At 48.9% G+C, this 26356-nt stretch overlaps 1 protein-coding gene across 2 annotated transcripts in view; it reads left to right on the top strand.

Moving 5' to 3' along the window:
• The first annotated feature begins 12422 nt into the window (after nt 1–12422).
• RASSF4 (Ras association domain family member 4) overlaps nt 12423–26356 on the top strand; it is a 31420-nt gene continuing 17486 nt past the window's right edge. The window contains exons 1-3 of one of the 2 annotated variants that reach the window (XM_077780256.1): nt 12423–12528; nt 21831–21924; nt 23948–24023. In XM_077780256.1, coding sequence (XP_077636382.1) covers nt 21863–21924; nt 23948–24023 — 138 coding nt within the window. In that variant the 5' untranslated portion in view covers nt 12423–12528; nt 21831–21862. Of the gene's footprint in view, nt 12529–21827; nt 21925–23947; nt 24024–26356 lie in introns of both variants that reach the window. The other variant, XM_077780261.1, reaches the window with a different exon arrangement.

Genomic DNA, 26356 nt, shown 5'->3' on the forward strand with positions numbered 1-26356 from the left:
CCCCAGAAGTGACTGAGATCTCAGGATGGCTCTTCTTGGCTGTCTCTTCAACCAAGTCTCTAGTAAACCCCTAGCTGTTCCTCTCTTTTGCTTGCTACTACTAACGTCATAGAGTCATGAGCATCCTTTTAATTGCACTTTATCAAGATCTCCATTGTTTTCAATACCCTCCCCCTCCACCCCGCCATGCATGGAATTCTCCACATTCTGTTCTAAATAAAATCAGTCTCCTCAGGCAGAGCTGTGAGCTCTTCATTTGTTCTGTCTTGCTTTCTCCCCGGGTAGAACATCTGTAGTACTGTGCAGGAGCCAGAGATGGGGACAGATATCTGCTTCCCAGCATGACACCTTTGTTCTACAAGTAGGTACTGAGATGGAGATGCCCCTCGGTGTCCTCAGCTTGCCTCTCCCAGCGTGGAGCCTCTGTCCTGGGAGTGAGTAGGGTCCGGCAGTTAAGGCCCCAGGTTCTCTGTCCACTGCACCTGGAGCAGAGCATTTCCTGCAGGGCTCCCTGGAAGAAGGGGCTTCGTTCATCTTGGCTGGGCCTCTTCAGAATAGAGAAGCTTTTATTTTTAAGAAAGAGAGAGACAAAGCATTAGTGGGAAAGGGGCAGAGAAAGAAAGAGACACAGAATCCAAAGCAGGTTCCAGGCTCTGAGCTATCAGCATAGAGTCCAACTCAGGACTTGAACCCACAAATTGTAAGATCGTGACCAGAGCTGAAGTGGAACGTTTTTACTGACTGAGCCACCCAGGTGCCTTCTTTTTTCCCCCCACCTACTCCTTTCAGCTCAGTCTGGAGCCATACTTTGCCAGTGATATGTTTATCCTAGGAACAAACTTTTCCTTGGATTCTACAGTGTCCCACTCTTCACTAATCTCTCAGAGGAAACACTTGTTAATAAGTCCAAATGGGAAAGCTCCTTGCCCCATCCCCTGCCTGCACAAAATTTCAGTTCTTTTAAACTGCTTAGTCATCCAGCCTGCAGCTTCTGCCTTGAAGCTCTGGGCTCAGCTGGAGTCTAGACAGCTGCCGGCCTGCTGGTGGGGAGCTTGTTTGAGCACCTGGAGAGGGAAGGAAATATAAGGCTCTTGGAAGACACAGAGGGACTGTCCCCACTGGCTGGAAAGGGGCTGCTCCCATGGGATCTGCCTGGCTGGTTATCTTATCATTATTCCGAGAAGAAGGAAGAACTGATTAAGTCAAGACCTTTGCACAGAAGAGAAGGGGAATATAAAGAAGCCAAGTTTCATTTAGGTGAAATATTATACTTCACGTATCACATTATGATAAGGGTGAAAACACCTTCATAAAAAGAAGCTTCCAAGTGACCAAGAGTATATTCTCATGGGGTTCTGCTGAGCTTTGGGGCCTGAGGGAATTAGGTCATCTCCAAAAGTCTTGCCCATCTGCATAAGGGAGAGGCGCCAGCTGTACACATTAACCGGGAGCATTTGCTCAGACTTCAGAGCAGACCCCCAGGAAATCCAATTCTGAGTCTAAAGATAAGCTGTGTGACGTTTTGTGCAGTGTGAGTTTCTGGGAAATTTGCGTAATCTCTTAAGACAATGATCTGGGAAAGAGGGGGAGCAGTAGAACCGGAGAAGTGTACTGGGAATATACTGGGGCAGCTGCAAGAGCCCCTCCGATGGAATGATTACCACCTAATTGATACTGAAAGCCTCTGCAAGTCTCAAATCAAATTTCCCTTTAAAGAGAAGATCACAAGTAAAGTGGATGGGCAATGACTGTGATGATTCATTTGTCCCTAAACAGCTGCTTCTATCTGAGGCTGCACAGAGCTCTGATTGGAATGAGGGCATGATAGCTCACTATCACTTCATTTTCCAATTTCCAGAAAACTCGCTGAGATAATCCTAGGCCTCGGGTCTTGGGTTCCACTTTCCAGAGTGGAACAGGTTCCTTTCTTGGAAACCAACTGCACCAGCATAAACTTAGGACATAGGTTGCTAGAAATAAATGCCAATTTAACCCAACAAATATTCATTAAGCACCTACTGGTGAATCATGCAAAGTGCTGGGCTGAAGGGATGAGTCAGGCATCTGTCTGATCTCGTAGATGGACGGTGAGCATGGCTGACAAGGGGCAGATGTAAGCGCTACAATGAAACTGCAAACAAAATGCCATGAGAGATGAATTCAAAAGGAAATCTATGAAGATAGATTTGTGTTTAGTGTCAAAAGTAGGACTAGAATATTATCAGGCACATAACTGTCCATCCTAGGAGAAGGGAAGCATGGCCAACGCCATCAGAGTCCGAAGACTGCAGATGCATTTTCCATATATGACAAAGGAGACTTCTGTGCAGCAGGAAAAAAAGTGTAAGACAAAGAGCAGTATCAACAACAATGACAGTTGTTGATCATGTCCCTTCCTCTGGGCCTCTTCCCCCTCATCTTCTGAACGAGAAGAGTGTTGACCAGGTGACCCTCCAGCTAAATTATCTGAAACTAATTTTTCTTGGGCACAGAAGGAGAGGAGGCAAGGGACAGGGAGGGATCAAAAGAGTCAGAGACTGGGGAGAACTAGCTTAGGTGGGACAAGGCAGAAGACCAGCTCTCCACTTTGGTTGTGACTGGAGTCACCTCATTTTTCACCCTTGTGCTCACAGGCCCGGGCATGTTTTCTGTCCTGAGCATGCAGTGCCCTCATGTCAACACAGTTAGGCTACTCTGACGCAGTCTTGATGAGTTCTCCCAACAGTCAGAGTCCCTGCCGGCGGTACCAGCTTCCACTGAGAATTGATTTGCCACCTGCTTGGGTAGAAACCTTGGTGACAGACAGTTCCTGTGTTGTGACCCGGAGTTCACTGTAAAGAGTGTCGCCCAAGCAAAGTCATGGAGTTCATTTGTTTATTACTGTGATTGCAGGCACATCCTATGCAATATGTCTAAATTGAATTATGGTGCCAGATACAACTATAGACAGGAATGAAGCATGTGTGTTATCCATTATCATATGTCACTTAAAAACTAATATTCTTGCAAAAAAGAAAGGAAAGGCACAGGGACAGGGAAACGAAAAGAAAGGGTCAGATGGGTTCTCTACCACGTCACCACACCTGATCAGCATTGACCTCCTCACACTGGAGGGGTGGGAGCACCTTTTGGACTTCCCACACTGGCTGATGGGCCAGACCAGATGCTATGTCCAGCTCTCCTGAATGGCTTACTCAAAGCCCATGACAAAAATCCCAGCCTCAGAAGAGTGTCCCCCACCCCATGCAAGAAGGAATAACTAAGTAAATGTCACTTTGACACCTAGGAACACAGTTTAAACATCCCGGCTACCCCTCCAGTTTCTTTCTTGGGGCCCAGACCTCTCGCTGCTCTTCCTTGCTGCACTGCAGTCCCTGGAGGCTCTAAAGGAGGTTCACAGATAGAGACCAGCCAGCACAGCATCCTTAGCCACCAAGGCTTCTTGCTCCCCTGAGCCCAGAGTTGGCTGGCAACTGGGTGAGGGAGTGGGGAACTTTCTGGCCTCAGGTCCCCCTGGCACTCTTCATTTCTCCATGGGCATTTTCAGTTCCCATTTTTCTGGCTTGGGTGGCTCCCTTTCTCTAGCTAGGGTTTCTTCACAGTTAACCAGAGCCTCCCCTCCCCTCCCCCATACATGGTGCTTCGCAGAGGAAACTGCTGTCCTGAACATCTCTCCAGACTGTTTCCCTTGTATCCCTTCAAACCCTGCTCACTTATCACATGGCAGCAACTTTTCCCTCTCTCTAGCCCCCCTCTTATGATAGAACCAGGAGTCAGAGCAGACATTGCTGGCTTCTTCCCAGGGGCACCATTGATCACTTGTTTGCTGGTAGAGCCTGAATGTTCATGGTCAATCTACCTCCTTCCCCTTGGCCAGCCATGTTTTTCACCCTGCCAGGCACAGCAGGTCCATTCTGTACATCATGTTCACACCCTAGTTCTGGCCAATGAGAACTGAGAGAGATGGTCCAGTAAGTTCTGGGAAAGGTTTCCTTGCTACTAAAATGAGCTGCACTGGACCATACCTTTTTTTTTTCTTCCACTGAATGTAGTCATGTCTATCAGGAAGTGTAAGAACCATTTGTAAATATCAGGGGAAACTAAACCAACCAATATGCTGAAAATGACAGAGTCCAGAGGTAGAAAGAACTTTGGTCGTTGAAGATGTCTTTGAGACCTTGACTTAACCTTGGAACCACCTCTTCTTGGGCTTCTTCATTATATGAGATAATAAAGCCCACTTTGTTTGGGTTTTTTTATGCCTCACAGCTGAAAGCATCCCACCCCCAAGTGTGCTTTCTCTACCCCCTTTTCCAAGTTTGCCATGGAGAAAAGGTCTGATATCACCTCAAACTCTATCTTTACCCATGGACCAAATTCAGGCCCTCTGCCTCTTTTTTACATAAAGTTTTATTGGAACACAGCCACACCGTCAATTTCAGATTGCCTATGGCTTGATTTGTGGCGAGAGGAATCGTATGGTCAACAAATATGAAAATAATTACTATCTGGCCCCTTACCAAAAATATTTGCCAAACTTCAAATTTAGACCCATTAGATAGAGAAGCAACAGTTCCTCAAAAATTGCCACAGATTATATAGGTACATTAAACCATGATATCCTTGGGAAAGAAGGCACTGTTAATCCTGAAGAGTCTTGGAATGCCTAGTTTCTGTCACAGATACAAGGCCACAGAGTCTGTCCTCAGAAGGACAAGATGGTACAAGTTGTTGATCAATCTCACTGCTTGTGATGGTTAATTTTATGTGTCCAATCAGCTGAGCCATGGCACCCTGTTACATGGTCTAATGTTGCTGTAAAGTTTTTGTTTGTTTATTTTGTTTTGTTTTTGGTACGACTGAGATTTAAATCAGTAGACTTTGAATAAAGCAGATTACTTTCCTCCGTAACATGAGTGGCCTCCCCAGTCCACTGGAGGCCTTTCAGAAAAGACTGAGGTATCCCAAGGAAGAAGCAATTCTGCCTCAAGACTTAACAGAGAACCCCTGCATGAGGTTCCAGTGTGCTGGGCTGAAGATATTAGACACAGGGCTGCAATATCAACTCTTATCTGAGTCTCTAGCTTGCCAGCTCTCTGAAAAGATTTTACACTGATCATTCTAATTCTGTCCCAGCTGTAAGGTCGACATCTTATTTATTTTGCTGAAAGGGAGTTTCCAAAGTGAAAAATCAGAGATGATTCCCAAATGGACACAAAATTTAAGATGGTTATTATTATAGGGCACAATCCTGCCTTAAACACACACATCCTCAGCCTTTCTTCCCAGCCTTTCACAATTACAAAGACTGGGAAGAAAACTTGGGTAAGTCGACCCCTGTCACACCAAGAACTAAATAGAGGTGGCTCTGAGGGCAGGTTCAGAGGTGAGGTCAACCCAGCTGAAACGTCTTTTTAAACACAAGGTTAACAGGTCAAGTCTGGCCAGCTTGCCACTTCTCCATTGAGGATGTTTTACATTCCTTGGGAAACTGCATGCTTGCAAGAAGAGGTAGAGGGGCTGTACTTCCCTCCAGAATACAGAATACAGCCACATTCTCTGGCTGGTGAGTCTCCACAGAGTGCCCTGAGGATGGTCTGCTTTGAGATACAAAGCCCAGGAACTGGACAAATGGCCCTTGTTTGTGCAAATGCTCTGTGCTCTCTCAAGGTTCCTTTCTTTTCCATCTGGAAAGTCTCCACTTCCGTTGGCTGCTTAACATCCTGGCTTGAGGGAAGGTTCTAATCATTTATTAGTTTTGTCCCTTTGAATCTCAGTATCTGTTTATTCATAGGAATTCTGGATCTCAAGCAACACCAGACTCTTTGTAGAGGGAAATCCTCACTTCAGATATTGTACTTTGAGAAACCATCCTTCTGTAAATCCTCCAACCCTTGGACTGTTTCATGCCAGGGCCAGCAAACAGTCTTGCCATTTGTTAAATGAATCAAAATATTGAACAGTATTTTTCTATTATTAAAATTGTAGTTCCATTGAAAATGCAACTTATTCAAGCGTCTTGCATTGCCATAGTTCTTTTCATCTTAGTTCTGAGCTGTTAGCAACTCAAGGCCACTACAAAGTCCATTCATAATAATTGAGTTTCTGGCAGCGGAGCATAGCCCAAGTAGAAGGTGGCAAGGTGTATGAAGTGTGGCTGTATGGGGGGATCACATAGATCTGCAGGAGGCTTGGGAAGACAGGAAAAACCTAAGGAAATGGAAAGATGTACCTTCTAAGGAAGTACATCTTCTGATCTGATCTGGCACGTCTGTTTGTGCCATCCTTGTCCTCACATGTCTTTTTTTTAAGATTTTAAAAATTTTATTTATTTATTTTGGGAGAGAGAGAGAGGGTGTGTGTGTGTGTGTGTGTGTGTGTGTGTGTGTGTGTGTGCGCGCGCACGCGCTGGGGAGGGTCAGAGAGAGAGAGAGAATCCCAAGTATGCTCCATGCTGTCAGCGCAGAGCCCAACGCAGGGCTTGGTCTCACAATTGTGAGATCATGACCTGAGCCGAGATTAAGAGTTGGACGCTTAGTGGACTGAGCCACCCAGGTGTCTCTTCTTTGGAGCAGACTTAGAAACAGTGACATCTTTTTCTCAAGACCAAGTGGAGAAAGCGCTTGAGCTACGCAGGTATTTTTCCCCAAAAGGAAGTTTCAGCAGCAATTTTTAGCTATCACATTTTAAAGCAAGCTCTGTCCAGGGTTCTTGAGTGGCTCAGTCAGTTGAGCGTCCACTTCAGCTCAGGTCATGATCTTGTGGTTCACGAGTTCCAGCCCCAAGTTGGGCTCTGTGCTGACAGCTCAGAGCCTGCTTCAGATTCTGCGTCTCCCTCTCTCTCTGCCGCTCCCCAGCTCATGCTCTGTCTCTCTCTCTCTCAAAAATAAATAAAATCATTTTTAAAAAATTTAAAGTCAGCTCTCTCTCTCCCAGGAAACCCAGTGCCTAAGCACTTATTAATTCTGCAACATCGGATACAAAGCTTTTCCAAAGCATAACTATAAAGGACAAACAATATGTAATATGTAGAGTGCATGTATGTGTGTTGCATGTGTATGTATGTATGTGACTGTTTAAGAAGGCAATTATGTGGCACACATTTTGCAAATTTACATCCATTTGGAGAATAAATTCTCATTTTCAGCCTGCTTCTAGCATGGGTTGAGGAATTTCATATATTAACCTGAAAGTGTTATTTATATGTTAACAAATGGAGTTAATGAAAACCATTTCACATAGGAAAGAAGGGAAGATGGTATGCAGATTATTTGAGAAATCATCAGAAAACTGATGGAAAATCCTTCTGTGTGTTAAGATCATGCAATGGATGATCTCATTACTGAAGGATTCCATCAAACCAAGTGGTGCCAGAAACATTCTGTAAGTGGCCCCTTCCTGTTGGTGGGTTTCAACAAATAGAGCCCATTAAAGGCAAAGAATAGTTGCTTGGTTTCAACTGGATCTTACAGATCTCAAACAAGTGCAATCATCCAATTGTTTCCTAAAGAATGTACTTTTGAAATCATGAAGACTTTGAAAAAATACCTTTAAAAAAACACTTGTTCTGAATCTTATGTCAGAGAGAGTAAAGGGGAAAAAATCATACAAAGTCACCCATAAATGGCCTTAGATAGTTAAACAGCAATTTTAATTCAAACTCACTTTTACTGGAATGGCCTTGAAAATGATCCTCATTATTAATCACATTTATGTTCAATTATATAAGCCCATATTTCAAGACTCAGAGAAATCTAAGTTGCATCTCAACAACATGTGACTATGCCCAGGCATTTTCACAACTTGCCTCTCAAAGCACCAGAGGGAAGAAGGTAATTTCTCAGTCTTTTTGGAACAGTGGACTGGTGCCAAGAGCTTCGAGCAAAAGCCCAGCACAGCACCCTGCCCAGTGGCAGCCTTATCTGATGCATGAAGTCACGGGTGTTTTATCAGACTCAGGCTCCTATAAGCTTACCCCCTTGAAGTTCAAACACAAATTCGTTCTTTGTGGCTCTTTCTTGACTAAAAATGTTGGATCATGTGTGTTTCCATTTGGCTTTTTACAGATCTTACAAGTTAGTCTGTGCTGTTCACAAAATAATGATTTCTCTAAAGACTTTCTGATGTAAGAATGCTATAAAATGTGAAACTGCCCCTGGTGAACAGGATAATGCCCTGGTCCTTAATGGACCCCCAAAGACCTCCACTGCTAGGGCCATGTGCTAGGGTAAAATGTCTTACAGAAGCTTCTGTGTGGCCTCAGCTCCCCTGAGGCCCAATCTTCCAACGGGATAGATGTTGCTTTACTCCCATTCCTTGGTGGCACAAACACAGCATCCCAGGCCCAGATCCTACCACTTTACTCACCATGTCCCCTTGGATGGGGTATTGAGCCACCTTGAATCTGTTTTCTAATCTGAATCTGGCAGAAAGGGGGAAAAATCATACGCCAGATATTGATTAAACACTACCACATTCCAGAGTCAATATCCAAGAAAACAGATACAGTCTTCCTCCATCAAGGAGCTCACGGTAAATAAATGAAACATTCAGCTTGGCAGAGAGTAGTAAGTATGAGCCAGTGAGGAGTATTCTGGGTAGGGGACCAGGAAAGAACTCAGAGGGAAGGTGATTTGTGAGTAAAGACCTGAAGGAGGCAAAAGAACAAATCCTGTGGACATGCCAGGAAAGAGCCTTCCAGGCTGAGAAAACAACAAGTGCAAAGGCCCTGTGGTGGGAGTGGGCCCATGCAGGAAAAAGAGTATGACCAGAGCAGAGAGAAGGAGGGGAGGTAGGAGGAGATAAGGTCAGAGAGGCAATAAAGGGGGCAAGATCATCTAGGAAAAGAGGTAGCAAATGACAGCCTAGGGTCATGTGACCTGCCATCTATTTTTGTAAATAGTTTTATTCGAACCACAGCCATGCCCTTTGGTTTCCGTGTTGTCTATGGATGCATCCACACTACAACATCAGGGGCACCTGGGTGGCTCAGTCGGTTAGGTGGCCGACTTCAGCTCAGGTCATGAGCTCGTGGTTCACGAGTTCAAGCCCTGCATCAGGCTTCATGCTAACAGCCCAGATCCTGGAGCCTGTCTCCGATTCTGTGTTTCCATCTCTCTCTGACCTTCCCCTGCTCATGCTCTGTCTCTCTCTGTCAAAAATAAAATTTTTTTTAAAAACACATTTTAAAAACTACAATAACAGAGTTAAGTAGTTTCAAAACAGCCCATTTAGCCCACAAAGCCCAAAATATTTTCTATCTGGCCCTTTACAGAAAACACGAATCTCTGGCTTAAACGTACAGGGTTTATTTTTCTCCATGACAGGTCTAGAGTAGGCAGTGCAGGCATGGTGCAGAAACCCCGTGATGTTAATAAGACCCAGACTCTTTTTATCTCTATAGTCTCAGCATGTGGATGTGTTTAATCATGTTTTCAAAATAGCTGCCAGTGCTCCAGAAATTACACATTCTATCCAGATCTAAGATAGAAAGGCAGGTGAAAGAGGTATCTGTTCCTTCCACCAGGAAAGCAAACGTTGACTTCACCCCCACCCACGGAATGCTTTTCCCTGTCTCTTCACCCAGAAGTAGGTCATATGGCCCTTCTAGCTTCAAAGGAAGTTGGGAAAGTGATTAAAAGGATTGTCAAGGTTGACTTACATGGTTGTTTTCAAACATTTCTGACCCTAATCCACAGTGAGAAATACATTTCATATCATAGCCTAATGCATGTACCTAAAACAAATAATGCAAACAAAAGCTTAATAAGATACAACTTACATTTACTTTGTATGTTGTAAACTGGTATTTTCTCTTCCAATGTTTTAAATATGAGTCACATCATCTACTAACTTAATTTCATTGTCCAGTGTTGGGTTGTTGCAAGTGCCATATGAAAAATACGGTGGTGAGGATCCATCACTAGGGCCTGGGATGGCTCTGCTCCAAACAAGTCGCTGACTCCCCATCTCTCTCAACTTTATTCCTTTTCCAGTCCTTCCTCCCTCTCTTTTTTCCAAAGAAGAAAATGGATAAGAGATTGGCAACTAACAATAGCCACACACCCACCATAAGTGAGCTGGAAACCAAATACAGTTTCATTGAATCCTGAAAGGAAAAGGTGATCCTCTTTCTGAAGGAACTGAGGACCCTGATGACGGCACTTGTGTTCCATGTAAAATCCAGGTGGAAACACATATTTCCCAAGGGATGTTAAGGGGATTGTGTCGGATCCCTGATGCATAGCACCAGCACAGTGCCTGACACACAGTGGGAGTGCAAGACACATCCAGTTGTTTCTTCAAATGCAATCATCCCTCCAGACTGGTCCTGGCTCTGGGCACAACATCACCTACAGCAGAGAGAATGATTCATTCTCAAGTGCTGGAAAGCCCCAGGGAAATTGCATGTTACCCTGGTGCTGTGTTTACTTATCCTATTGGGCATAGAATGAATACTCAGAGGTTAAGAGCTATGATGAATTTTGCCCACTGTTTTTGTTTGTCTTTCAACAAACAGTGCAGTCTTGGCTTCAGGAGTAGAACCCAGTGATTCACCTCTTATATATGACACCCAGTGCTCATCCCAAAAAGTGCCCTCCCTAATGCCTGTCACCCATTCAGCTCACCTGCCACACCCCCAACCCACGCCCATGAACCCTCAGTTTGTTCTCTGTATTTAAGAATCTCTTATGGTTTGCCTTTCTCTCTATTTTTATTATATTTTTCCTTCCCTCCCCTTATGTTCATCTGTTAAATTTCTCAAATTCCACATATCAGTGAAATCATATGTTATCTTTCTCTGACTGACCTATTTCGCTTAGCATAATACCCTTCAGTTCCATCCACATTGTTGCAAATGGCAAAATTTCATTCTTTTTCATCACCAAGTAGTATTCCATTGTGGTGTGTGTGTGTGTGTGTGTTTATACCACATCTTCTTAATCCATTCATCAGTTGATGGACACTTGTTGCCCACTGTTTTTGAAAAACTTTCAGAAGTACCAGTTATGAGCCTTGGCTTTGATGACCATAACTTTTGGCTGTGCAGGAGTGGAAGTCCCTGACCACAGCCCCTAGGCTGGCAGAAGACAGGCCATTCTCCACAAAATCATGCAAGGGCAAAGCTGAAGAATTTCTGGTCGTCTTTAGCCCCCTCATTTTAGCAGGTGGGGAAATGGAAGCCCAGAGAAGCTGCAACATGGCAAGGTCATGCAGGAAATAGCAGAGCCAATCTATTGGCCCCAAATCCAGCAACAATGATTAGCACAGCCCCTCTCAAGAGGGGTCTGGAGGGCCCATAAACTCAAATCCCAGGCTGATTTTACCTGCATTTTTCTAGAAGGTACATATCAGGTTCTAAAATGGCCATCTGTTTCTACAAAGATTAGGAACCACAGATCGAATGACACTAGAATGATTTGTGTTGGGTGTACAAGAGAAGAGGAAGAGGTCTGGAGGTCAGGACTAGGGACGGTGATATAAAACAGAAACTGCAAACGTTTCCATCAACCCCTTCTCCACCCCACCCCAACCCCCCTCCCTACCCCAGAAACAATGAACTGTTCTGAGTTCTCTAAAAGGCCTGTGTGCTGTTGTCCTCTCTGCCTCTGTGCAAGCAAATCCCCATCCGGTAGGCGGTGCCTGGGAGAGAAGTTTTATCTCCTTTTTTTTTTTTTAAGTTTATTTTTATTTTGAGAGAGAGAGACAGAGCGTTTAGGCACACACAAGCAGAGAGAATCAAAGAGACAGAATCCCAAGCAGGCTCCGCACTGTCAACACAGAGCCCAATGCCGGGCCTCCATCACAGGAATCATGAGACCATGCATGACCTGAGCGAAATAAAGACCTGAGCGAAAATCAAGGGTGAATGTTTAAGCCCTGAGCCGCCCAGGCGCCCAGAGAAGTTTATCTCCTCTTTACCATCGGATCGCATTTCTTAAACTCAGAAAAGTTCTCTAAGGTCACACCAAACAGTAGGACCACACACAGGTGCCCTTTGAGCCAAAAAGATGACAACGGTCTGGCTTTAACTGGGTAACATCCTCCCCAGCACACACTAGTAATTTCGGCGCCTACGCAGCGGCCTTCGTTGGAAACCCAAGGGTCCCGGACTCCGTCCACACACCGGACCCTCCAGGCAGAGTCGGGTCGGCTTCCTCCAAGCATCTCCGGGCGCCCTCGTCGTGACGCGGCGATACCTCTGCGGCCTTAGTCCGCGAACCTTCTCTGCTGCCCCTCGGGCACCGCCCAGAGCCCACCCTCCCCTGTGTGCCCGGGGCGGGGCTGGACAGACGGGGAGGCGCCATTGGCCCACGCAAGGCGAGAGGCGGGGAAGAGGCGGAAAGGGGCGGGGCGCAGAGGAATGAATGGGGCGGGCCATTGGCCGGCGCCGGGCGAGGGCGGGGAGGGGCGGGCCCGACGCACTAAGCCCAGGGGAACTAGGGCAGTAAGCGCTGCCGACACAGCTCGAGTGCGGGCGAGGGCACAGCACGGGCAGCGGCTTCTGGACTGCGCGATGAGCGGACGGTGAGTGATGCAGAGGCAGGAGAGTTTGGGGGCGTCCACGGAGCACCGTCACCCCTGTCCCCAAGCCCAAGACCGCCCCCAGCGGTGGGCTCTGGAGCCCAGGCACCGGTGCCCCTTGGCTGCCGCGTGCAGAGTTCCTTCCCGCTGCCAGCCTGGCGCATCCCGGGCGTCAGGCCCATTGCTGAGAGTGGGCACTGCAGCAGGCACCTTCTCCAGAGGGAAGGCACTTCAGGGGCTCAAACCTGAGCACAGTAGGTGAGAGCGGCCGCAGGCTACGCCTTTGCCCTCTTTGCCTCTCATATTAGGCAATATCCTAGAAGCACTGATGTTAGTTGTGGGGAGAGGCTCAGAGAGGCTCTGACACAACTCTCAGATTTTACAGATGGAAAACCGGCGCCGAGATAATAGCAGAAGGAGGGGCTTGCATCACCACACTATTTACAGAGGATTTGCAGTGTCCCCAGACCTGTGCAAAGGGCATTAGCACAATATGGCGCCTACTTCTCACAGCCCTGATACTTTCATTATCCCCATTTTCAGGATGAGAAAACTGAGGCTTAGAATTATGGAATTGTCCACTTTCACCCAGATGAGTTGGTGGCTGAGTCAGGATTTGAACTCAGACTTCGTTGTGCCAGGCCTCATTCATTCATTTCAGCCTCTCACTTCAGAGCTCGCCCTACCTTCCATCCTGTTCTCCCCCAAGCTCCTGACACTCAGTCAGGCACTTCTAATCCCCAAGAGATGCTGCAGTGTTTTTACAATCCTACATAGCCCTGTGGGAGGGAGGGCCTCCTCCCGCACCAGGATCCGTGCAGGGTTAGTGCTGGTCGGTGTTTTCTTAAAACATTGTAAGGAAACCTTTAGTAACCTCACTTCATAAACAAATTAAATAAAGTCCCAGCAAGTGGGGCTAGGATTCTGGAATTTGAACCCACGCAGGTCAGCCTCCAAAGCCACACACTTGTAATGGCAGAAGAAATCCTTGCTAGCTTCTCTGTAGTTTAACAGCTCAGCATACAATCAAGATTTGTTGCCAGTAGCCATGATTAAAAAAAAAAAAAAAATACCTGCGCAGGTTAATGCAGGTCTGCGTGCCTCCTGCTCCCCAGTATAATCCCTGAGCTGCTACCACCAGGGTGAGAGGTGCTAAAGGGAGGAAGGGAGGAAGGGAGGAGGGACTGAGGGAGAAGAGAGGAAGGGGGAGGAGAGAAGGGGAAGGGTGAGCAGAGAAGATGGAGCGCATTAAACTTAGGTCAAAATATTTCTGCCCGCAAGTTGTAATGGGGTGTGGTTCAGGGCTCTGTCGGTGGTGAGGTGGGTTTTCAGTAGTTCTGTCCTCATTCTCTGTGTGTGGGGTGCTGGTGGTTCGACTTGACAGTGAAAGTGAGGTTGAGACTACAGATTAAACAGCCCCTGTGAATGTGGGAATGGAGGACATATTTCCACCATGAGACTCCATTGGGCGGCCTGGAGGTCGAAAACAGAGTGAAGGTCCAGGGTCCCCCTGGGTCAAGGTCAGCTGGACAATGACAGAGAACAAAGGACATGAACAGAACTCAGCATGTCTCAGTTCAGATCCTATAAATGTGAAGCTTCACAGAGAGACCCTGAGCAGGAGGTCTACCCAGAAGGCCCTCTGGGCTGGGCCTCTGAGGACCTGGGCCCTGGTTTTGAGAGTAAACTCAGCCATATGTCCTTGCTCATAGCCACTCCAGGGGACGACTGCAACCCTCTTTGAGTGCCATGTCCCCATCTCCAGAGCCCCATCGTGGCTTCCGACTCCCTATCTTCGGTTTATTATGGGTGAGCTCCCTACAAGGCTCATCTTATAGCAGTCAGTGGTTCAACTAATGAGGAACTGAGGCTCAGAGAGGGAACGGGACTTCGCCTAAGGTCACACAGCTAAAGAATCACAGAGGAGAGCTTTAAACCCAGATCCTTATAAAGATTGGGTTGTTACCTGGTCACAGAGTACATGGAAAAACATATTTGGGAATTGTTTCAAAGTAACTTAAAATCAAATAGGAAGCAGCTACGCTTCCCAGAGCTTCTGCTCTCGTGAAAGGGGAACTTACATTTGCTCAGTTTTCTTTTCTGGCTGTCTGACCTCCTTCCCCAGGCTGCACTGCTGAGGGAGAGATTTGGAACCCCTTCCCCTTGCTCTGCCTGACTCTGGGGGATGGGAGCAGGGAGGTCATGCAGCCCCAGAGCTGCAGAGCTTGGGAGGAACCCTGAAGACACTCTAGGTCAGCTGCCAGTACAATCCTGGCAAAACTGAGGCCCAAGGGATGGCACACCGTGGTGACATCACATGCCACATTGACGCTGCAGCCAAACCCACACCCAGACTTCTCTCTGGGATGCCCCTTTGCCTCCTGTCTCTCACCGTGACCTGTTTCGGCAGAAGTTCTTAATCTGGGATCTGGGAATCCAGCGGCACATGAACAGGGACTTCCAAGGCCCCTGCAGTGGTATGCAGATGTGGTGTGTGCATGCTTGCACACCCATGCACACATGTGCATGTTTCTGGGGAGTGTGTGTTATGCTTTCAAGAGATTCCAAAGGGCTCTATGGCCCAGAAGATTCTGAGCCCCACTGTATGTCACAAGAAACCACCTCCAGCAGCTGCACTGGCACACAGGCCTGGTGCAGTAGATAGCAGGGGTGGGGGAAGCCACAGAGGGCACCGAGTGTGGCCCCACAGCAGCTGGCCCTGAGCCCTTGGAGGGCTCGTCCCCAACACCCCACTGCACCTCTGGCCCCAGACACTCAGACTGTTGGTCATTCTGAGCACCTGTTTGGCCCAAAAGCATGGCTGAGGGATTTCTATTTCCATAGATACCCTCTTCCATAGGCAAGGACGGGTCCCACAGGGCCAAGTGTGTGTGAGAGAGTGAGCGGGAGGGTCGGAAATGGCTTTCTTGCCTCAAGCTGCCATGCCTTGAAAGCAAGAGCAGAAACCCAAAATCCTGCCACAGGGGCCTGGGTGAGCACTGCCTGTGTGCTGAGGGGGGAAGCTGTAAGGAAGGCCAGCCTACGTGCATACAGAGGGCCAGGCTCTTCAGAGGAAGGGCGACGGTGTCAGGGAGACCTGTTGGTGGGAGCCCAGGACCCAGGAGGTGGGAGGATGCAGTAAAGGCAATTTGGGGTCTGTGAGTCAGCCCAGAAGAAGGCAGTGAGCGGAGCGGCTGGTAGCTGGTGGCTCGGCGGTGGCCACCTCTCCTGCTCTCCCTCAGCCACCATCACCACCATCTGCTCAGTGTCCTCCCGGGGCCCCCTTCCCAGCTACCAAGCTGAGGCAAGGAAGGCTGTGGCTGAGCCAGCAGGCAGATGGCGGCGGAGGGAGGGGGGTGGGCAGCAATGGAAATGGAGAGGGGGTAAGGACAGCAGGGTGGAGGGGCGGGGGCAGCAGCTGCTGAGTCGCCATCTGCTGTCCGCATCCTAACAACTGGCTTTCTCAGCAAAAATGTGTCGCTGAGGGGCAGGCTGTGTGCAGCCAGACCCCCCTCTCAGAGGCAGCTGGTACCAGCAGGCACGGCAGCTTCCTCCATGGCCGAGCTCCACCATTTGCTGGCAGACAGGTGCTGGGGGGTCGGTGGGGGGGCCCTTTAAGGCTCCTTGTTTCCAATGCCCCCTGCTGCCCCTGGCTGGCCTTGGGGAGCTGTGGTCCTGGACTGCCGCTCAGAGGACACCGGCTTCTTAGGAATGCGAGACAGTGTCCCTGCACCTGCCCTCTCTCTCAGAGCCTGCCTCCTTCTGTGGGAGCAGCCCGGGCCCGAGGCCCCTAGCTGAGCCCCACACCTCTGTCGTCCTGCCTTTTGCTTCCCACATCGCTTTTTTTACACATTCGATTTTAATCATGCCTAAATAAGAAAATAAGTTAAAGTGTTAGAACAGAGGTTACCAAGCCCTCAGATCTCACGGACTTCCCCGGAACATTTTAATTTGGATAGTGACGCATTCACCATTTTGCCAAGTGAGGACAATGACCACCTATTTTTGCCATCATTTTATGAAAAGAGAGGGCATTGTAAGAGAAGAAAGTAGGCAGCCATCTTCTTGAAAGAAAAGGCCTTCAGACGCACTCAGTTTGGCTTCACGAAAACCCCACTCGCTTAGCCTTTTTGGCTCCTTTGACCCTGGCTAGTTGGAATCGGGCTGTCGCTGTGACCGAAGGGCCACAAAGCTTCCTTCTTCTGGGATAACCGGCTCCATGACCACAAACAAGGGAGAGATGGGCCAAGCCTAGCCGTTGTAAAGGCTTCAGTGTCCTTTGTCCCAAACCAAAGGCCAGAGACAATAGCAAGGGCAGGCTGTGGGGCCTGCTGTCCTCAGCAGCCCCTCCGCACGGCTGACGGAGCAGCCACTGAAGTGGAAACCCAGTTCGCTGCCTGTTCACTGGGGACAGGTAGGTAACCGCGTCTGGCACGTGGCCCCGGGGGCCCTCCTCTGGGGCACGAGGAGCCCTGGCTGCAGTCTGAGTCCTCTGGTTGGGAACGGAGCCTCTTCCAGCCCGGGGAAGAAAACCTGGAGACCTGAGCTGCGCGCCCTGGGGCCTGGGGGAGGAGGGGAGGCCAGGACAAAGAGGGCTGGAGCCCAGGCTGCATCTGTCACTCTGGTTTTTAGGCTGCGTCAGGGTGACAGGCCGGCCGCAGCCCATCCTCCCCCACTCCTGCTTCAACCCAAGTAGCCTTGCTTTTTTTTTTTTTCAGATTATTTTTAAATTTTTAAATGTTTATTTATTTCTGAGAGCGAGAGCAGGGGAGAGGCAGAGAGAGAAAGGGGGACAGAGGACCAGAAGCAGGCTCTGTGCTGAAAGCAGACAGCCTGATGCGGGGCTTGAACTCCTCAACCACGAGATCACAACCTGAGCTGAAGCTGGACGCTTAACTGACTTAGCCACTCAGGCGCCCCCCAAAGCAGCCTTGCTGTAATTCATTTGTACATTGGGCTTCTGCTTGTAAAAATAAGATTGTGCTTTTTATTAAAGGTTGAAAAGCACTCCATTAGAGATTCTCTAAGGCCCTGTCCAGTGCACGAGGAGAGTGAATATTTAAGGGACAGTTTCAGAAACTTGTTCCAAACAGAGGGATCTTTTTTTTTTTTTTGCTTTCTTTCTGTTACTTTCTTCTCTCTCTCTCCCTCCCTCCCTTGCGACTCTCTCATTCAGCAGTTATCTCTAGGGCACTCTTAGGTGAGCATGTACCTCACTTTAGAACTCTACAAGAATTGGATTATCAAAATGAATGAAAATCTTCTCAACATTCAGTGTGGTAATGGAGGCACAAAGGCAGTGTTCAGATTTGGAGTGGAGATCTTATGAGTGACCCCAAGCTCAGGTCTGGAACTCAGGGAGGTGGAGACGTCTCCTTGGGGTGGAAGGGTGGACATGTGAGAAGCAGACAGACAGACGATACATGTCAGAAGACACAGAAATGCGTGATTCTCTCAAACAAGATACTGTTTTTCTAGGGGTCAAGGTTCCAGCCACATAAGGCTCAGACTCAGCCCAGCAAGTTGGAAGAGACCCCCTTTGCTGAAGTGGGCCCTTTATTGCCTACCCCGAGCTTTGCTCACTCATTTCCTGCCCTCCCCTGGGATAGTGTACAACCCCATTCCCCATCCCTGCCAAGCTAAGCTATTTACCCTATGGGCCACCTTCCCCTTTCTCTTTTCACTTGACCTTCTATAATCCAGGACCGATCTTCACTTTCCTCCTGACCCCCTACCCAGCTGATGCCACCTCACTCCAGCTGGAGCCGCTCAGCACGTGGGTCATGTCCTTTTAAAAAGTAGATTCTGGAGGGCAAAGTTCTCCAAAAAGCCATTGTGAGGAAGGTTTCACGTGTTACTTTGTACCGTGCTTTGCAAATAATATTATCCAGAGCCCTAGGCAAAGCCCTAGATGGGGGTCTCAGCCACCCACCTCACTATCAACCCAAGCATTGAATCTGATTTGCATAACTATTCCATTTGAACAAAATGTTCTACAGCTAAGAAAATTTCTAACCTACCAGAGATCAATATTCCTATTGTACAAACGGGAAAATGAAGGCTCAGAGAGGAAAATATGGGAAACTAAAGCCATGAGGGTCTTTAGCAGCCCCTGGCCCAGAGCTCTAACTAATCACTGCTTGACTTATAGAGATTTCACTTCTAAGTATTCCTGCTAAATAGAGCAAAATCGGCATAGTCCCCACATGCTGTAGGAGAATCAAAGTATTGTAAACTGGATCCTGTCGTGAATCAGAAGTCACACACTGGAGCCCCACAAAGGCATCTGTGTTGCAACTATGTTTTGTCTAGCTATGTTTTATTTTTAACTATATACTTTTAATTGAATAATTTAGTGCATTGGTCAGGATAGTGCAGATTATGCTGCAATAACAAATCTATGAGACACCAGCAGCTTAGACTTATTTCTCTTTCCCAGTCCACATCCACCATGGGTTGGCAGAGAGCTGTAGTCTACCGAGGCACTCTGGGACCCAGGCTGACCATCTGGAAGCTGTACCAGTCAGGACATGTGGCTTTCTGGGTCACCGCAGCAGAGAACAGGGTCACACGCCGGCTTGAATGCACTAGCCTGAGAGTGACACACACACCACCTCTTATGTGTCACATGTGACATGCTGGTCACATGGCCCCACAGGGGGCTGAGGACTGTGAGCCATCACAGGTCATCCCAGGGGCAGGCAATGTCTCCACCACAGTGTCCCACTCTAAACAGTGAAATATAGCCCTTACAGATGCAGATTTCTGGCTTCTCGTGAAACACCAGAAGAGCTGCCCCTCCAGAGAAGGCATGTGTCTCCCAGTCCCCCATGGACTCCCATGACCAGCGTGTCAGCCCAGTCAATCTCCTCGCCCCTGGAGACTTTTAGGTGTTTTATTCCAGCCGGGGACACACAACTCTGGGAAAGTTGACTTTGGAGGACCCCGTGAGGCTTCTCCAATCCGTCCAATAATTTAATAGCCATCTATGGACCTCTTGCTGTGTGTCAGGCTCGGGCTTGGGGCTGGAAACAAGTGAGCCAGAAACATATCATCCCTGGTGGGAGGCCTGCGGCTTCAGCCTCCCCTCCCACCTCCCGCACCTCCGCTCCCCCATCCTCCTATCAGCTCCCCACTCAATGGGTCAGGTCCTGGGGGCCCAGCACAGCCAGGAGCCCAGAGCAGGTGCAGGGCTAGAGAGGAGCCCCCCTGATACTGGAGGAAGGCGCCGCTCTGGCAAGGGTTTCCCGGCAGAGCGAGCTTGCAGAGTGCAGGGCAAGCCGGAGGCTGTCTTCTGGACAGAGAAGAGCACCGTAAAGACCCAGAAGGAGAACAAAGCAGAGAGCACTTTGGGAGAGGTGAGAACAGCTCGGGGAGGTCAGCGCTCAGACCAGGAAGTGAGGGGTACTAGAGGAGCTGGCCACAGAGGAGGCGAGAGGGAAGACCACTTGCTGTTACTTCTGGGTAAGTCCAGCTCTTTCCATAATGAGCCTGCGTAAAGCAAGGCACCATTGTGCCAGGGCCCCCCAGAAACAGTGTGGAGGGAGAAGCTCAGATACTTTTTTCTCGGGCTGAAGCCAGCTCTGCATGAAGTGTTTGAGGAACTCCCCAGAGAGGGAGCCTCACAGATCACTTTTTTTCCACTGGAGGCTGAGGGGCTGAGGAACTGAAACCCAATTTTGAAATCCTGTTGCCCAGCAGTGAGGCCCCCGCTCCAGGACCCCATAGTGCCTGCCCTGTGCCCTGTGGAGGTGGGCCTTGCCGTGGCTACAGCCAGGGGCCTGACCTCCCTCTAAACCGTGTTTTGCCTCACTCTAGACCCTGGGAGAGGGGAGGTATTTATAGGATGATTCTAAGGTCACTGAGACGCCCACCTCCCCCATTTCATTCCCCTTCTCCCTGTTTCCCCTGCTTCCAGAACCAAGTGATCATTCAGGCCTGATGCCATCTCAGAAGGCAGGCCTGTGTTGTTTGTGGGTGGTATCAAACAAGTGGGAAGAGAGTGCGGTCACCTAGTAAGTCAGGGCCCAAGAGGGCAGAGCACTCTCTCCACTTTGAGGACATTAATACAGCAGCAGTTGAACCTGACCTCGACCCCCCAGGAACATTTGCACACACACACAGGAGGGGAGGACTTGACTGAGCCAGGTTTGTGTGAACAGATGTTGGGGTTTTGTGAAGGGGCCACTCTGTGACATGGACAGGCTGTGCACCCCATCTGTGCCACTTCCTGGTGTGACTTAACTCCTCAGGGTCCTAGCTGCAACTTGAGAGGAGAGGTAGAGACAGGGCTGCGATTGGGGAGAGAGAGAGACAGAGAGGTGCTGTGGCCCACTGCCTGACACATGGTGGGGAGGGGAGGGGGCTCAGTAAGAAAGTTCTCAGCCGGAGTAAGTTGGAGAGGGAAAGAACCCTCCCCGGGAGGGTTTGAGAAGCTCCGCAAAGCTTTCCGGGTTGTGAATACACAGTTTCATGTGTGAATCAACTAGCAATCTTAGAAGGTAGAGATTACCCCATTGCACCGATAAGAAAAGGAAGGCTGGAGGGTTTAAGCCACTGTGCGAGATGGGTTTTGTGACCAGAATCTAAATGCTTATGTTCAAACAACGACTTTGCTACTGATTCACTGGAAACCTTGGGCAAAGTCGTCAACTTCTGTCCCTGTTTTCTCGTCTATAAAATGGTAAGAGGATAGTACTTACCTCATACTGTTGTTATAAGGAGTAAAAAAAGTAATTCATAGAAAATGTTCAACAGGGTCTCCAGCATGTGTGACCCCAGTACCAACTAACCCATCACCAGGAGAGCTGGCCCAGGTGTGCTGATTCCAAAGGCAGTGATAGGGCCACCAGCCTGGGCTCAGTGGGGAAGGAGAAGAAAGGCCCAGGGTGCTCTGGGGGTATGGAGGAGAGATGGAGGCAGAAACTGTCATTCAGGATGTCCTAGCTGAGGGAAGAGAGCCTGTGGTGTGAAACATTTAGAAGACAGGTCAGATCCCTAGGGATTATGGAGAGGTTCTGGGAAGGGGAGCTGGGTGCCAACTAGCTCAGCACTTTTGACCTTGTCCCCTGTTGAGGGGAACTTGGCTGCTCCATGTGGGCATGCGGCCCATTAAGTCCTCTGAGCCTGATCCTTCAGAGCTGTGGCCACCCTGGGCCCCGGGCCGGAGGGGGCTGGTGGAAGGGGGGAAGTGGGAGGTGAGTCTGGAGCCACAGGCCTGTACACCAGAGCTCTGGGCACTGCACTGGCCAGCACCCCTTCTCCAGGCTCACCTGTCTGTATGCCCTTCCTCTTCTTCCCAGCAGGTAGCTTCCTGACGCTGCAAAAAGAGGGGAAGATGAAGGAAGATTGTCCACCCAGTTCGCAGGTTCCCGTCAGCGACAGCAAGTCCATCCTGAAGTAAGCCTTTGTGTACAGGCAGGGGGTCTTCTTGTGACCACTCCCTGCCAGGGGCAGCCTTTGTGTAGAGGGATTCTGGGCACTTTTCATAGATAGGACAATGTGCCTGTCCCCAGGGACAGTGATTGGGGCTCTTCTTTTTGAAGCGTGTCTCCCTGGAGATCAAGCATCTCTTTGGGTTGAGGATTTAACCCCTGCCCCCTAAGGCCCACAAAAGCAGGAAAGCATGACAATGCTTGCTGTGACTCTGCACAGATGGCATCTAATTTATGCTCTAAAACTAGAGCAATACTAACACTCTTACTGTGTTAAACAGTTTGGGGGGGAAATGAAACTTAAAGTAGGTTTGGAGTTTTTATTTTAAAAAATGTGTTCTATTGACATGATCATTTTTAGCTTTGTTTATTTTCAATTTTATTTACTCCGTCTTACCATAAAATAATGTTTAGAGTATTTTTTCAAATGTATTTCTGAACTAAAGTAAGTTTTCATTTTATCTTGCTTTTTGAGTGCTGGATCCAAATATTTTCTAGATTTGGGCAGCTCCTATCTGCCTCCTTGAAGGCAAGCCAACCTCCTAGCTTTTGCTGACCTGCTTCCTGGGTCCTCCAGTTAGACACCTGAGAAAACAGACAGCATCCCGTTCACAGTGCTGTCCACACCATCACTGTCCTGGTTTAAATTTTATAATAAGAATAACATTCGGGGCACCTGGGTGGCTCAGCTGGTTGAGCAGCTCTTTATTTCAGCTCAGGTCATGATCCCAGGGTCACAGGATCATGGAGCCTATGTAGGACTCTCTCATTCTCTCTATATATATATCAAATTAAAGAAAAATAACATTAAATATAGTTTGGGGGAATGTCATAATAATAACCATAACATGATTAGCTTCATGTATATATCCTAATAAGTTTATGTTCAACATTTATACACTTAGAAGCACAGTGAACATGCAACCCTCACTCGTGCTTTGTTAATGCGGTAACATTAATTGAATCACAAGATTTCCCTTATGCCGTCAGTTACCATCCTCCCCACAGCAGGCAGCACACCAGAGCACCAACGGCACCTTTTGCTCATCCGTACCCTGGAGTGCTCCAGCGTCAGTGAAGGCACTGCCCTAAGAGGTTCTAGAACAGCCCTGTCCAGCAGGGGAGCCACCAGCCACGTATGGCTTCCAGGCACGTGACTTATGGCTGGAGAAGTATAGTTAATATAAAAGACAGGTGGCAAACACATTACAAAATAATGAATGAGACCTCATTAATAATGTTTATATTGATTAAATGTGGACATTAAAATATTTTAGCTATATTGTGCCATAAAATAGAATGCATTATGAAAACTAATTTCACCTGTTTTGTTTTCCTTTGTGATGTGACTACTGGAAGGTTTAAAAGCACATGTGTGCCTTGCATTTCTGATCTCTTGGATTGCACTCCCCTGCAGAGCCCAGCCTGGGTGTAGGGACCGTCCTCTATCTGCTATGGCTTCCCTTTATCCTGGGGAGAAGGCGTTTGGGCAGAGTGGCCTCCCTCACACCTTCAGGGTCTTATCTCACAGCTGTCATTTTCATCTCTTGTCAGACCTCCAGAAAGCCAGGATGAGGAAGAGGCAGACACCCCTCATGGTGCCACCCACCCCCCCACAGGAAGTAATATGGTGGGGGAGAAGCAAAAGTCTTTAAAATGCCACTAATCCAATCCCAGGGGATTTATTGAGGAAATGACTCAGAAGGAAAGTACAGGGAGATTGTCAGGAACTCTTATCTGTGATAGTGAAAGTGTGCAAACACAATTTGCACAATTATGTGGGCCATCTGTGTTTCTCTTCCTCCTCTTCCTAGCCCTACACCTTCCACAAGATCTGACATGTGGAAGCCTCTAGAAGACTAAAAGGCGTGTGTGTCTGATGGTAGCGTCTAGTCTCTACACTGATTTTGTGTGGCTAGCAAGACATGTATCATGATGGCCCAGAGCCCTTCCATGCCCCAAGATTACATGTGTGTTTACCTTTTTAGGTCGGAGCTCTTAAGCTTGCTAAAAACTTACAACTGCTACCACGAAGGCAGAAGCTTTCAGCTGAGACACCGAGAGGTAAGGCCTGTTCCTCTTCTTTATTCATAGGTCACCATTTATCCTGGATTGCTGATGACAGTCCCAGTTTATACCTGCTATTCCAGGGTCATTATTAAGACCATTCCCTTCACTCTGAGAAGTGTCCCAGTTTGGGTAATGAATTGTGAGGCTGCCCATCTTCTGAGTTAGAGACCAGGTTACCAGCTCTCTCCCCCCAGAGGTCCTGTAAGGGGTGCTGAGGGTCAGAGCATCTCCACTTCCCTCCCCCTCCCCCAGCAAGAGTTCAGAGCAGGTGGAAATAATCACCTGCGGCTCTTCTCCTTCCCCCTGAGACTTTTGCCTACGTGAATTGCCAGGACACTGGAGGCTAAAATCTTTCAGACCGCACAGCCCAGTCCCTTCTCTGCCGATCCCACAGCACAAATAAGGAACTCAGCCCAGGCCTCTGGTTTGCCCAAGTTCACAGGGCAATCACGAAGTGAAAGCAGTCTCTGTGTTCGCCAATCAGAATAGACATCGGAGAAAGGTCTTGAAATGGAGAACTCCCCAGAAGATGCTCCCAGGGCCAGGCAGGTCAGAACGTGGGGGGCAGGGCAGGCATGGGGAATGGAGGCTGCAGGAGAGCACATCCTGTCTGTAGATGCCACCGCCCTGCGGATCGAACCTATTGCTGCAGTACAAGAACAGGGGCTCCAGAGAGCCAGGGCCTTTCTAAGTTTTCAAAAGAAGTTAGACATCTGGAATTCCATGTGCAATTTTCCAAACCTCGAAACACCAAGTGGGCTAAAGAAAACATGTCTATAGGTGAAACACAGCCCAGGCCAGGCTACCATCACACAGCTCCAGAGCCTGGCTGGGAGGGAGGCAGCTGGCTCGTGGTCTGGGCAGCACTCGGCTGCCTGTAGTGACCTGGAATGGCACAAACCTCACACGCCACCTCCCATGTGCCCCCGCCCCGCACAGGGCCTTGGGCCAGCCCTGACCACTTGCTCCCCACCCTCTCTGCACTGCCACGTGCTCCTTTGCTCACTCTTCTTTCGCAGAGCAGCCTCTCTGATATGCGTCTTATCGTCCACTTACCGCTCTCCCTACTGCTGCTGGCATTGCTCTGATGTCACCGCCCTGCTATCTCTGCTTTTGCTGTTTCTTTTCTTACTGCCTGGTTTCGTGTCCCCCCTCCAGGCACGGTGTAGCACCTGAGCATAGATGCTGGATGACTAACCTGCAGGTGCAGGCCCAGGGCAGGCTGGGATGGGTCCTGAGCTCCGGCGTGCTGGGCAGTTTATGCTAAGTGAGGAGTTGGACCCACTTCAATTCTTGTGCTGGAGGCTTGGATGGGGTCTTCTGGCTGCGCCCTGCTCCTCAGCCACAGGCCGTTCAGTGATGGATCTAAGACCCAGCATCTCTCAGCAAGTGGTCGTGCAGCAGCCTCAAAGTCACCTGGGAACTTGTTAGAAATGCAAATTATTATCACCCTCCTTCCCCCATGCCTGCTGACTCAGAAACTCTATCTTCCCAGCTGGGTTTTAACAAGCCCTCCAGGCCAAGTTTGAGAACTGCTACTCTTAGAGTTTGGTCTTGACTCTTGGGATTCCCCAAGACAGTCCCCTCTGTAAGAATAGTTGTGTGGGGAGCAGGGCTGGGAAGCCCCAAACCTGTGCCCCGTGTTTGTGTGTGATGGGACAGTCCATGTGGAAAAGTGAGAGACCCAAAAAGGGGAAGAGGTATTCCCGACAGGCCCCTGCGGTAAGAAGTTAATGCCCCACAGTTGGGGATTTTCATGTTCCTAACCTAAAGAAGGCATGAGGACCAGACTTGATCTCCCTGGAGCCAGAAAGTACCTTGCAGGAAACTTCCACAGCCTTAACAGCCCAGGGGGCGCCAGCCTGAAGGAGTATGTGTCCATGGGAGGTGACCGCCTCTGTAAAGACAGGCTGTAGGCCTGGGCAGCACCAAGTCTGATGCCGAAATGCATGACTGGTTTCTGGACACCAAGTGCCTATGTGACCCACCCGCCACCCAGCATTCAGGCCTCCGCCCTTTCTCAGAATGCAGACCTGAGACCTCCTGGACCTTGGAGAATTCACAGTTGCAGATACTTGCACGCTGCGGCCACCCCAGGTCAGCTTCTCCTCAGGGGAAGGGCAGAGAGGCACCAGGCACTTTGCCTCTATGTCATTTATCGTAATACAAGGGCTTTGTGACATTATAATGGCCATTTTCCAGACAAAGAAGTAAGGTGCCTTCCAGCTGCTGAGGGGCTCAGCACAGGCTGTGACCTCACAGAGCCATGTGGGGCCCAGGAGAGACCTCCCTCCCTACTGCCACTGGGCCTCCCCCAGAGCAACTGT

This window comes from Crocuta crocuta, unplaced genomic scaffold, assembly GCF_008692635.1.
Source record: "Crocuta crocuta isolate KB4526 unplaced genomic scaffold, BGI_CrCroc_1.0 scaffold170, whole genome shotgun sequence".
Lineage (NCBI taxonomy): Eukaryota > Metazoa > Chordata > Mammalia > Carnivora > Hyaenidae > Crocuta > Crocuta crocuta.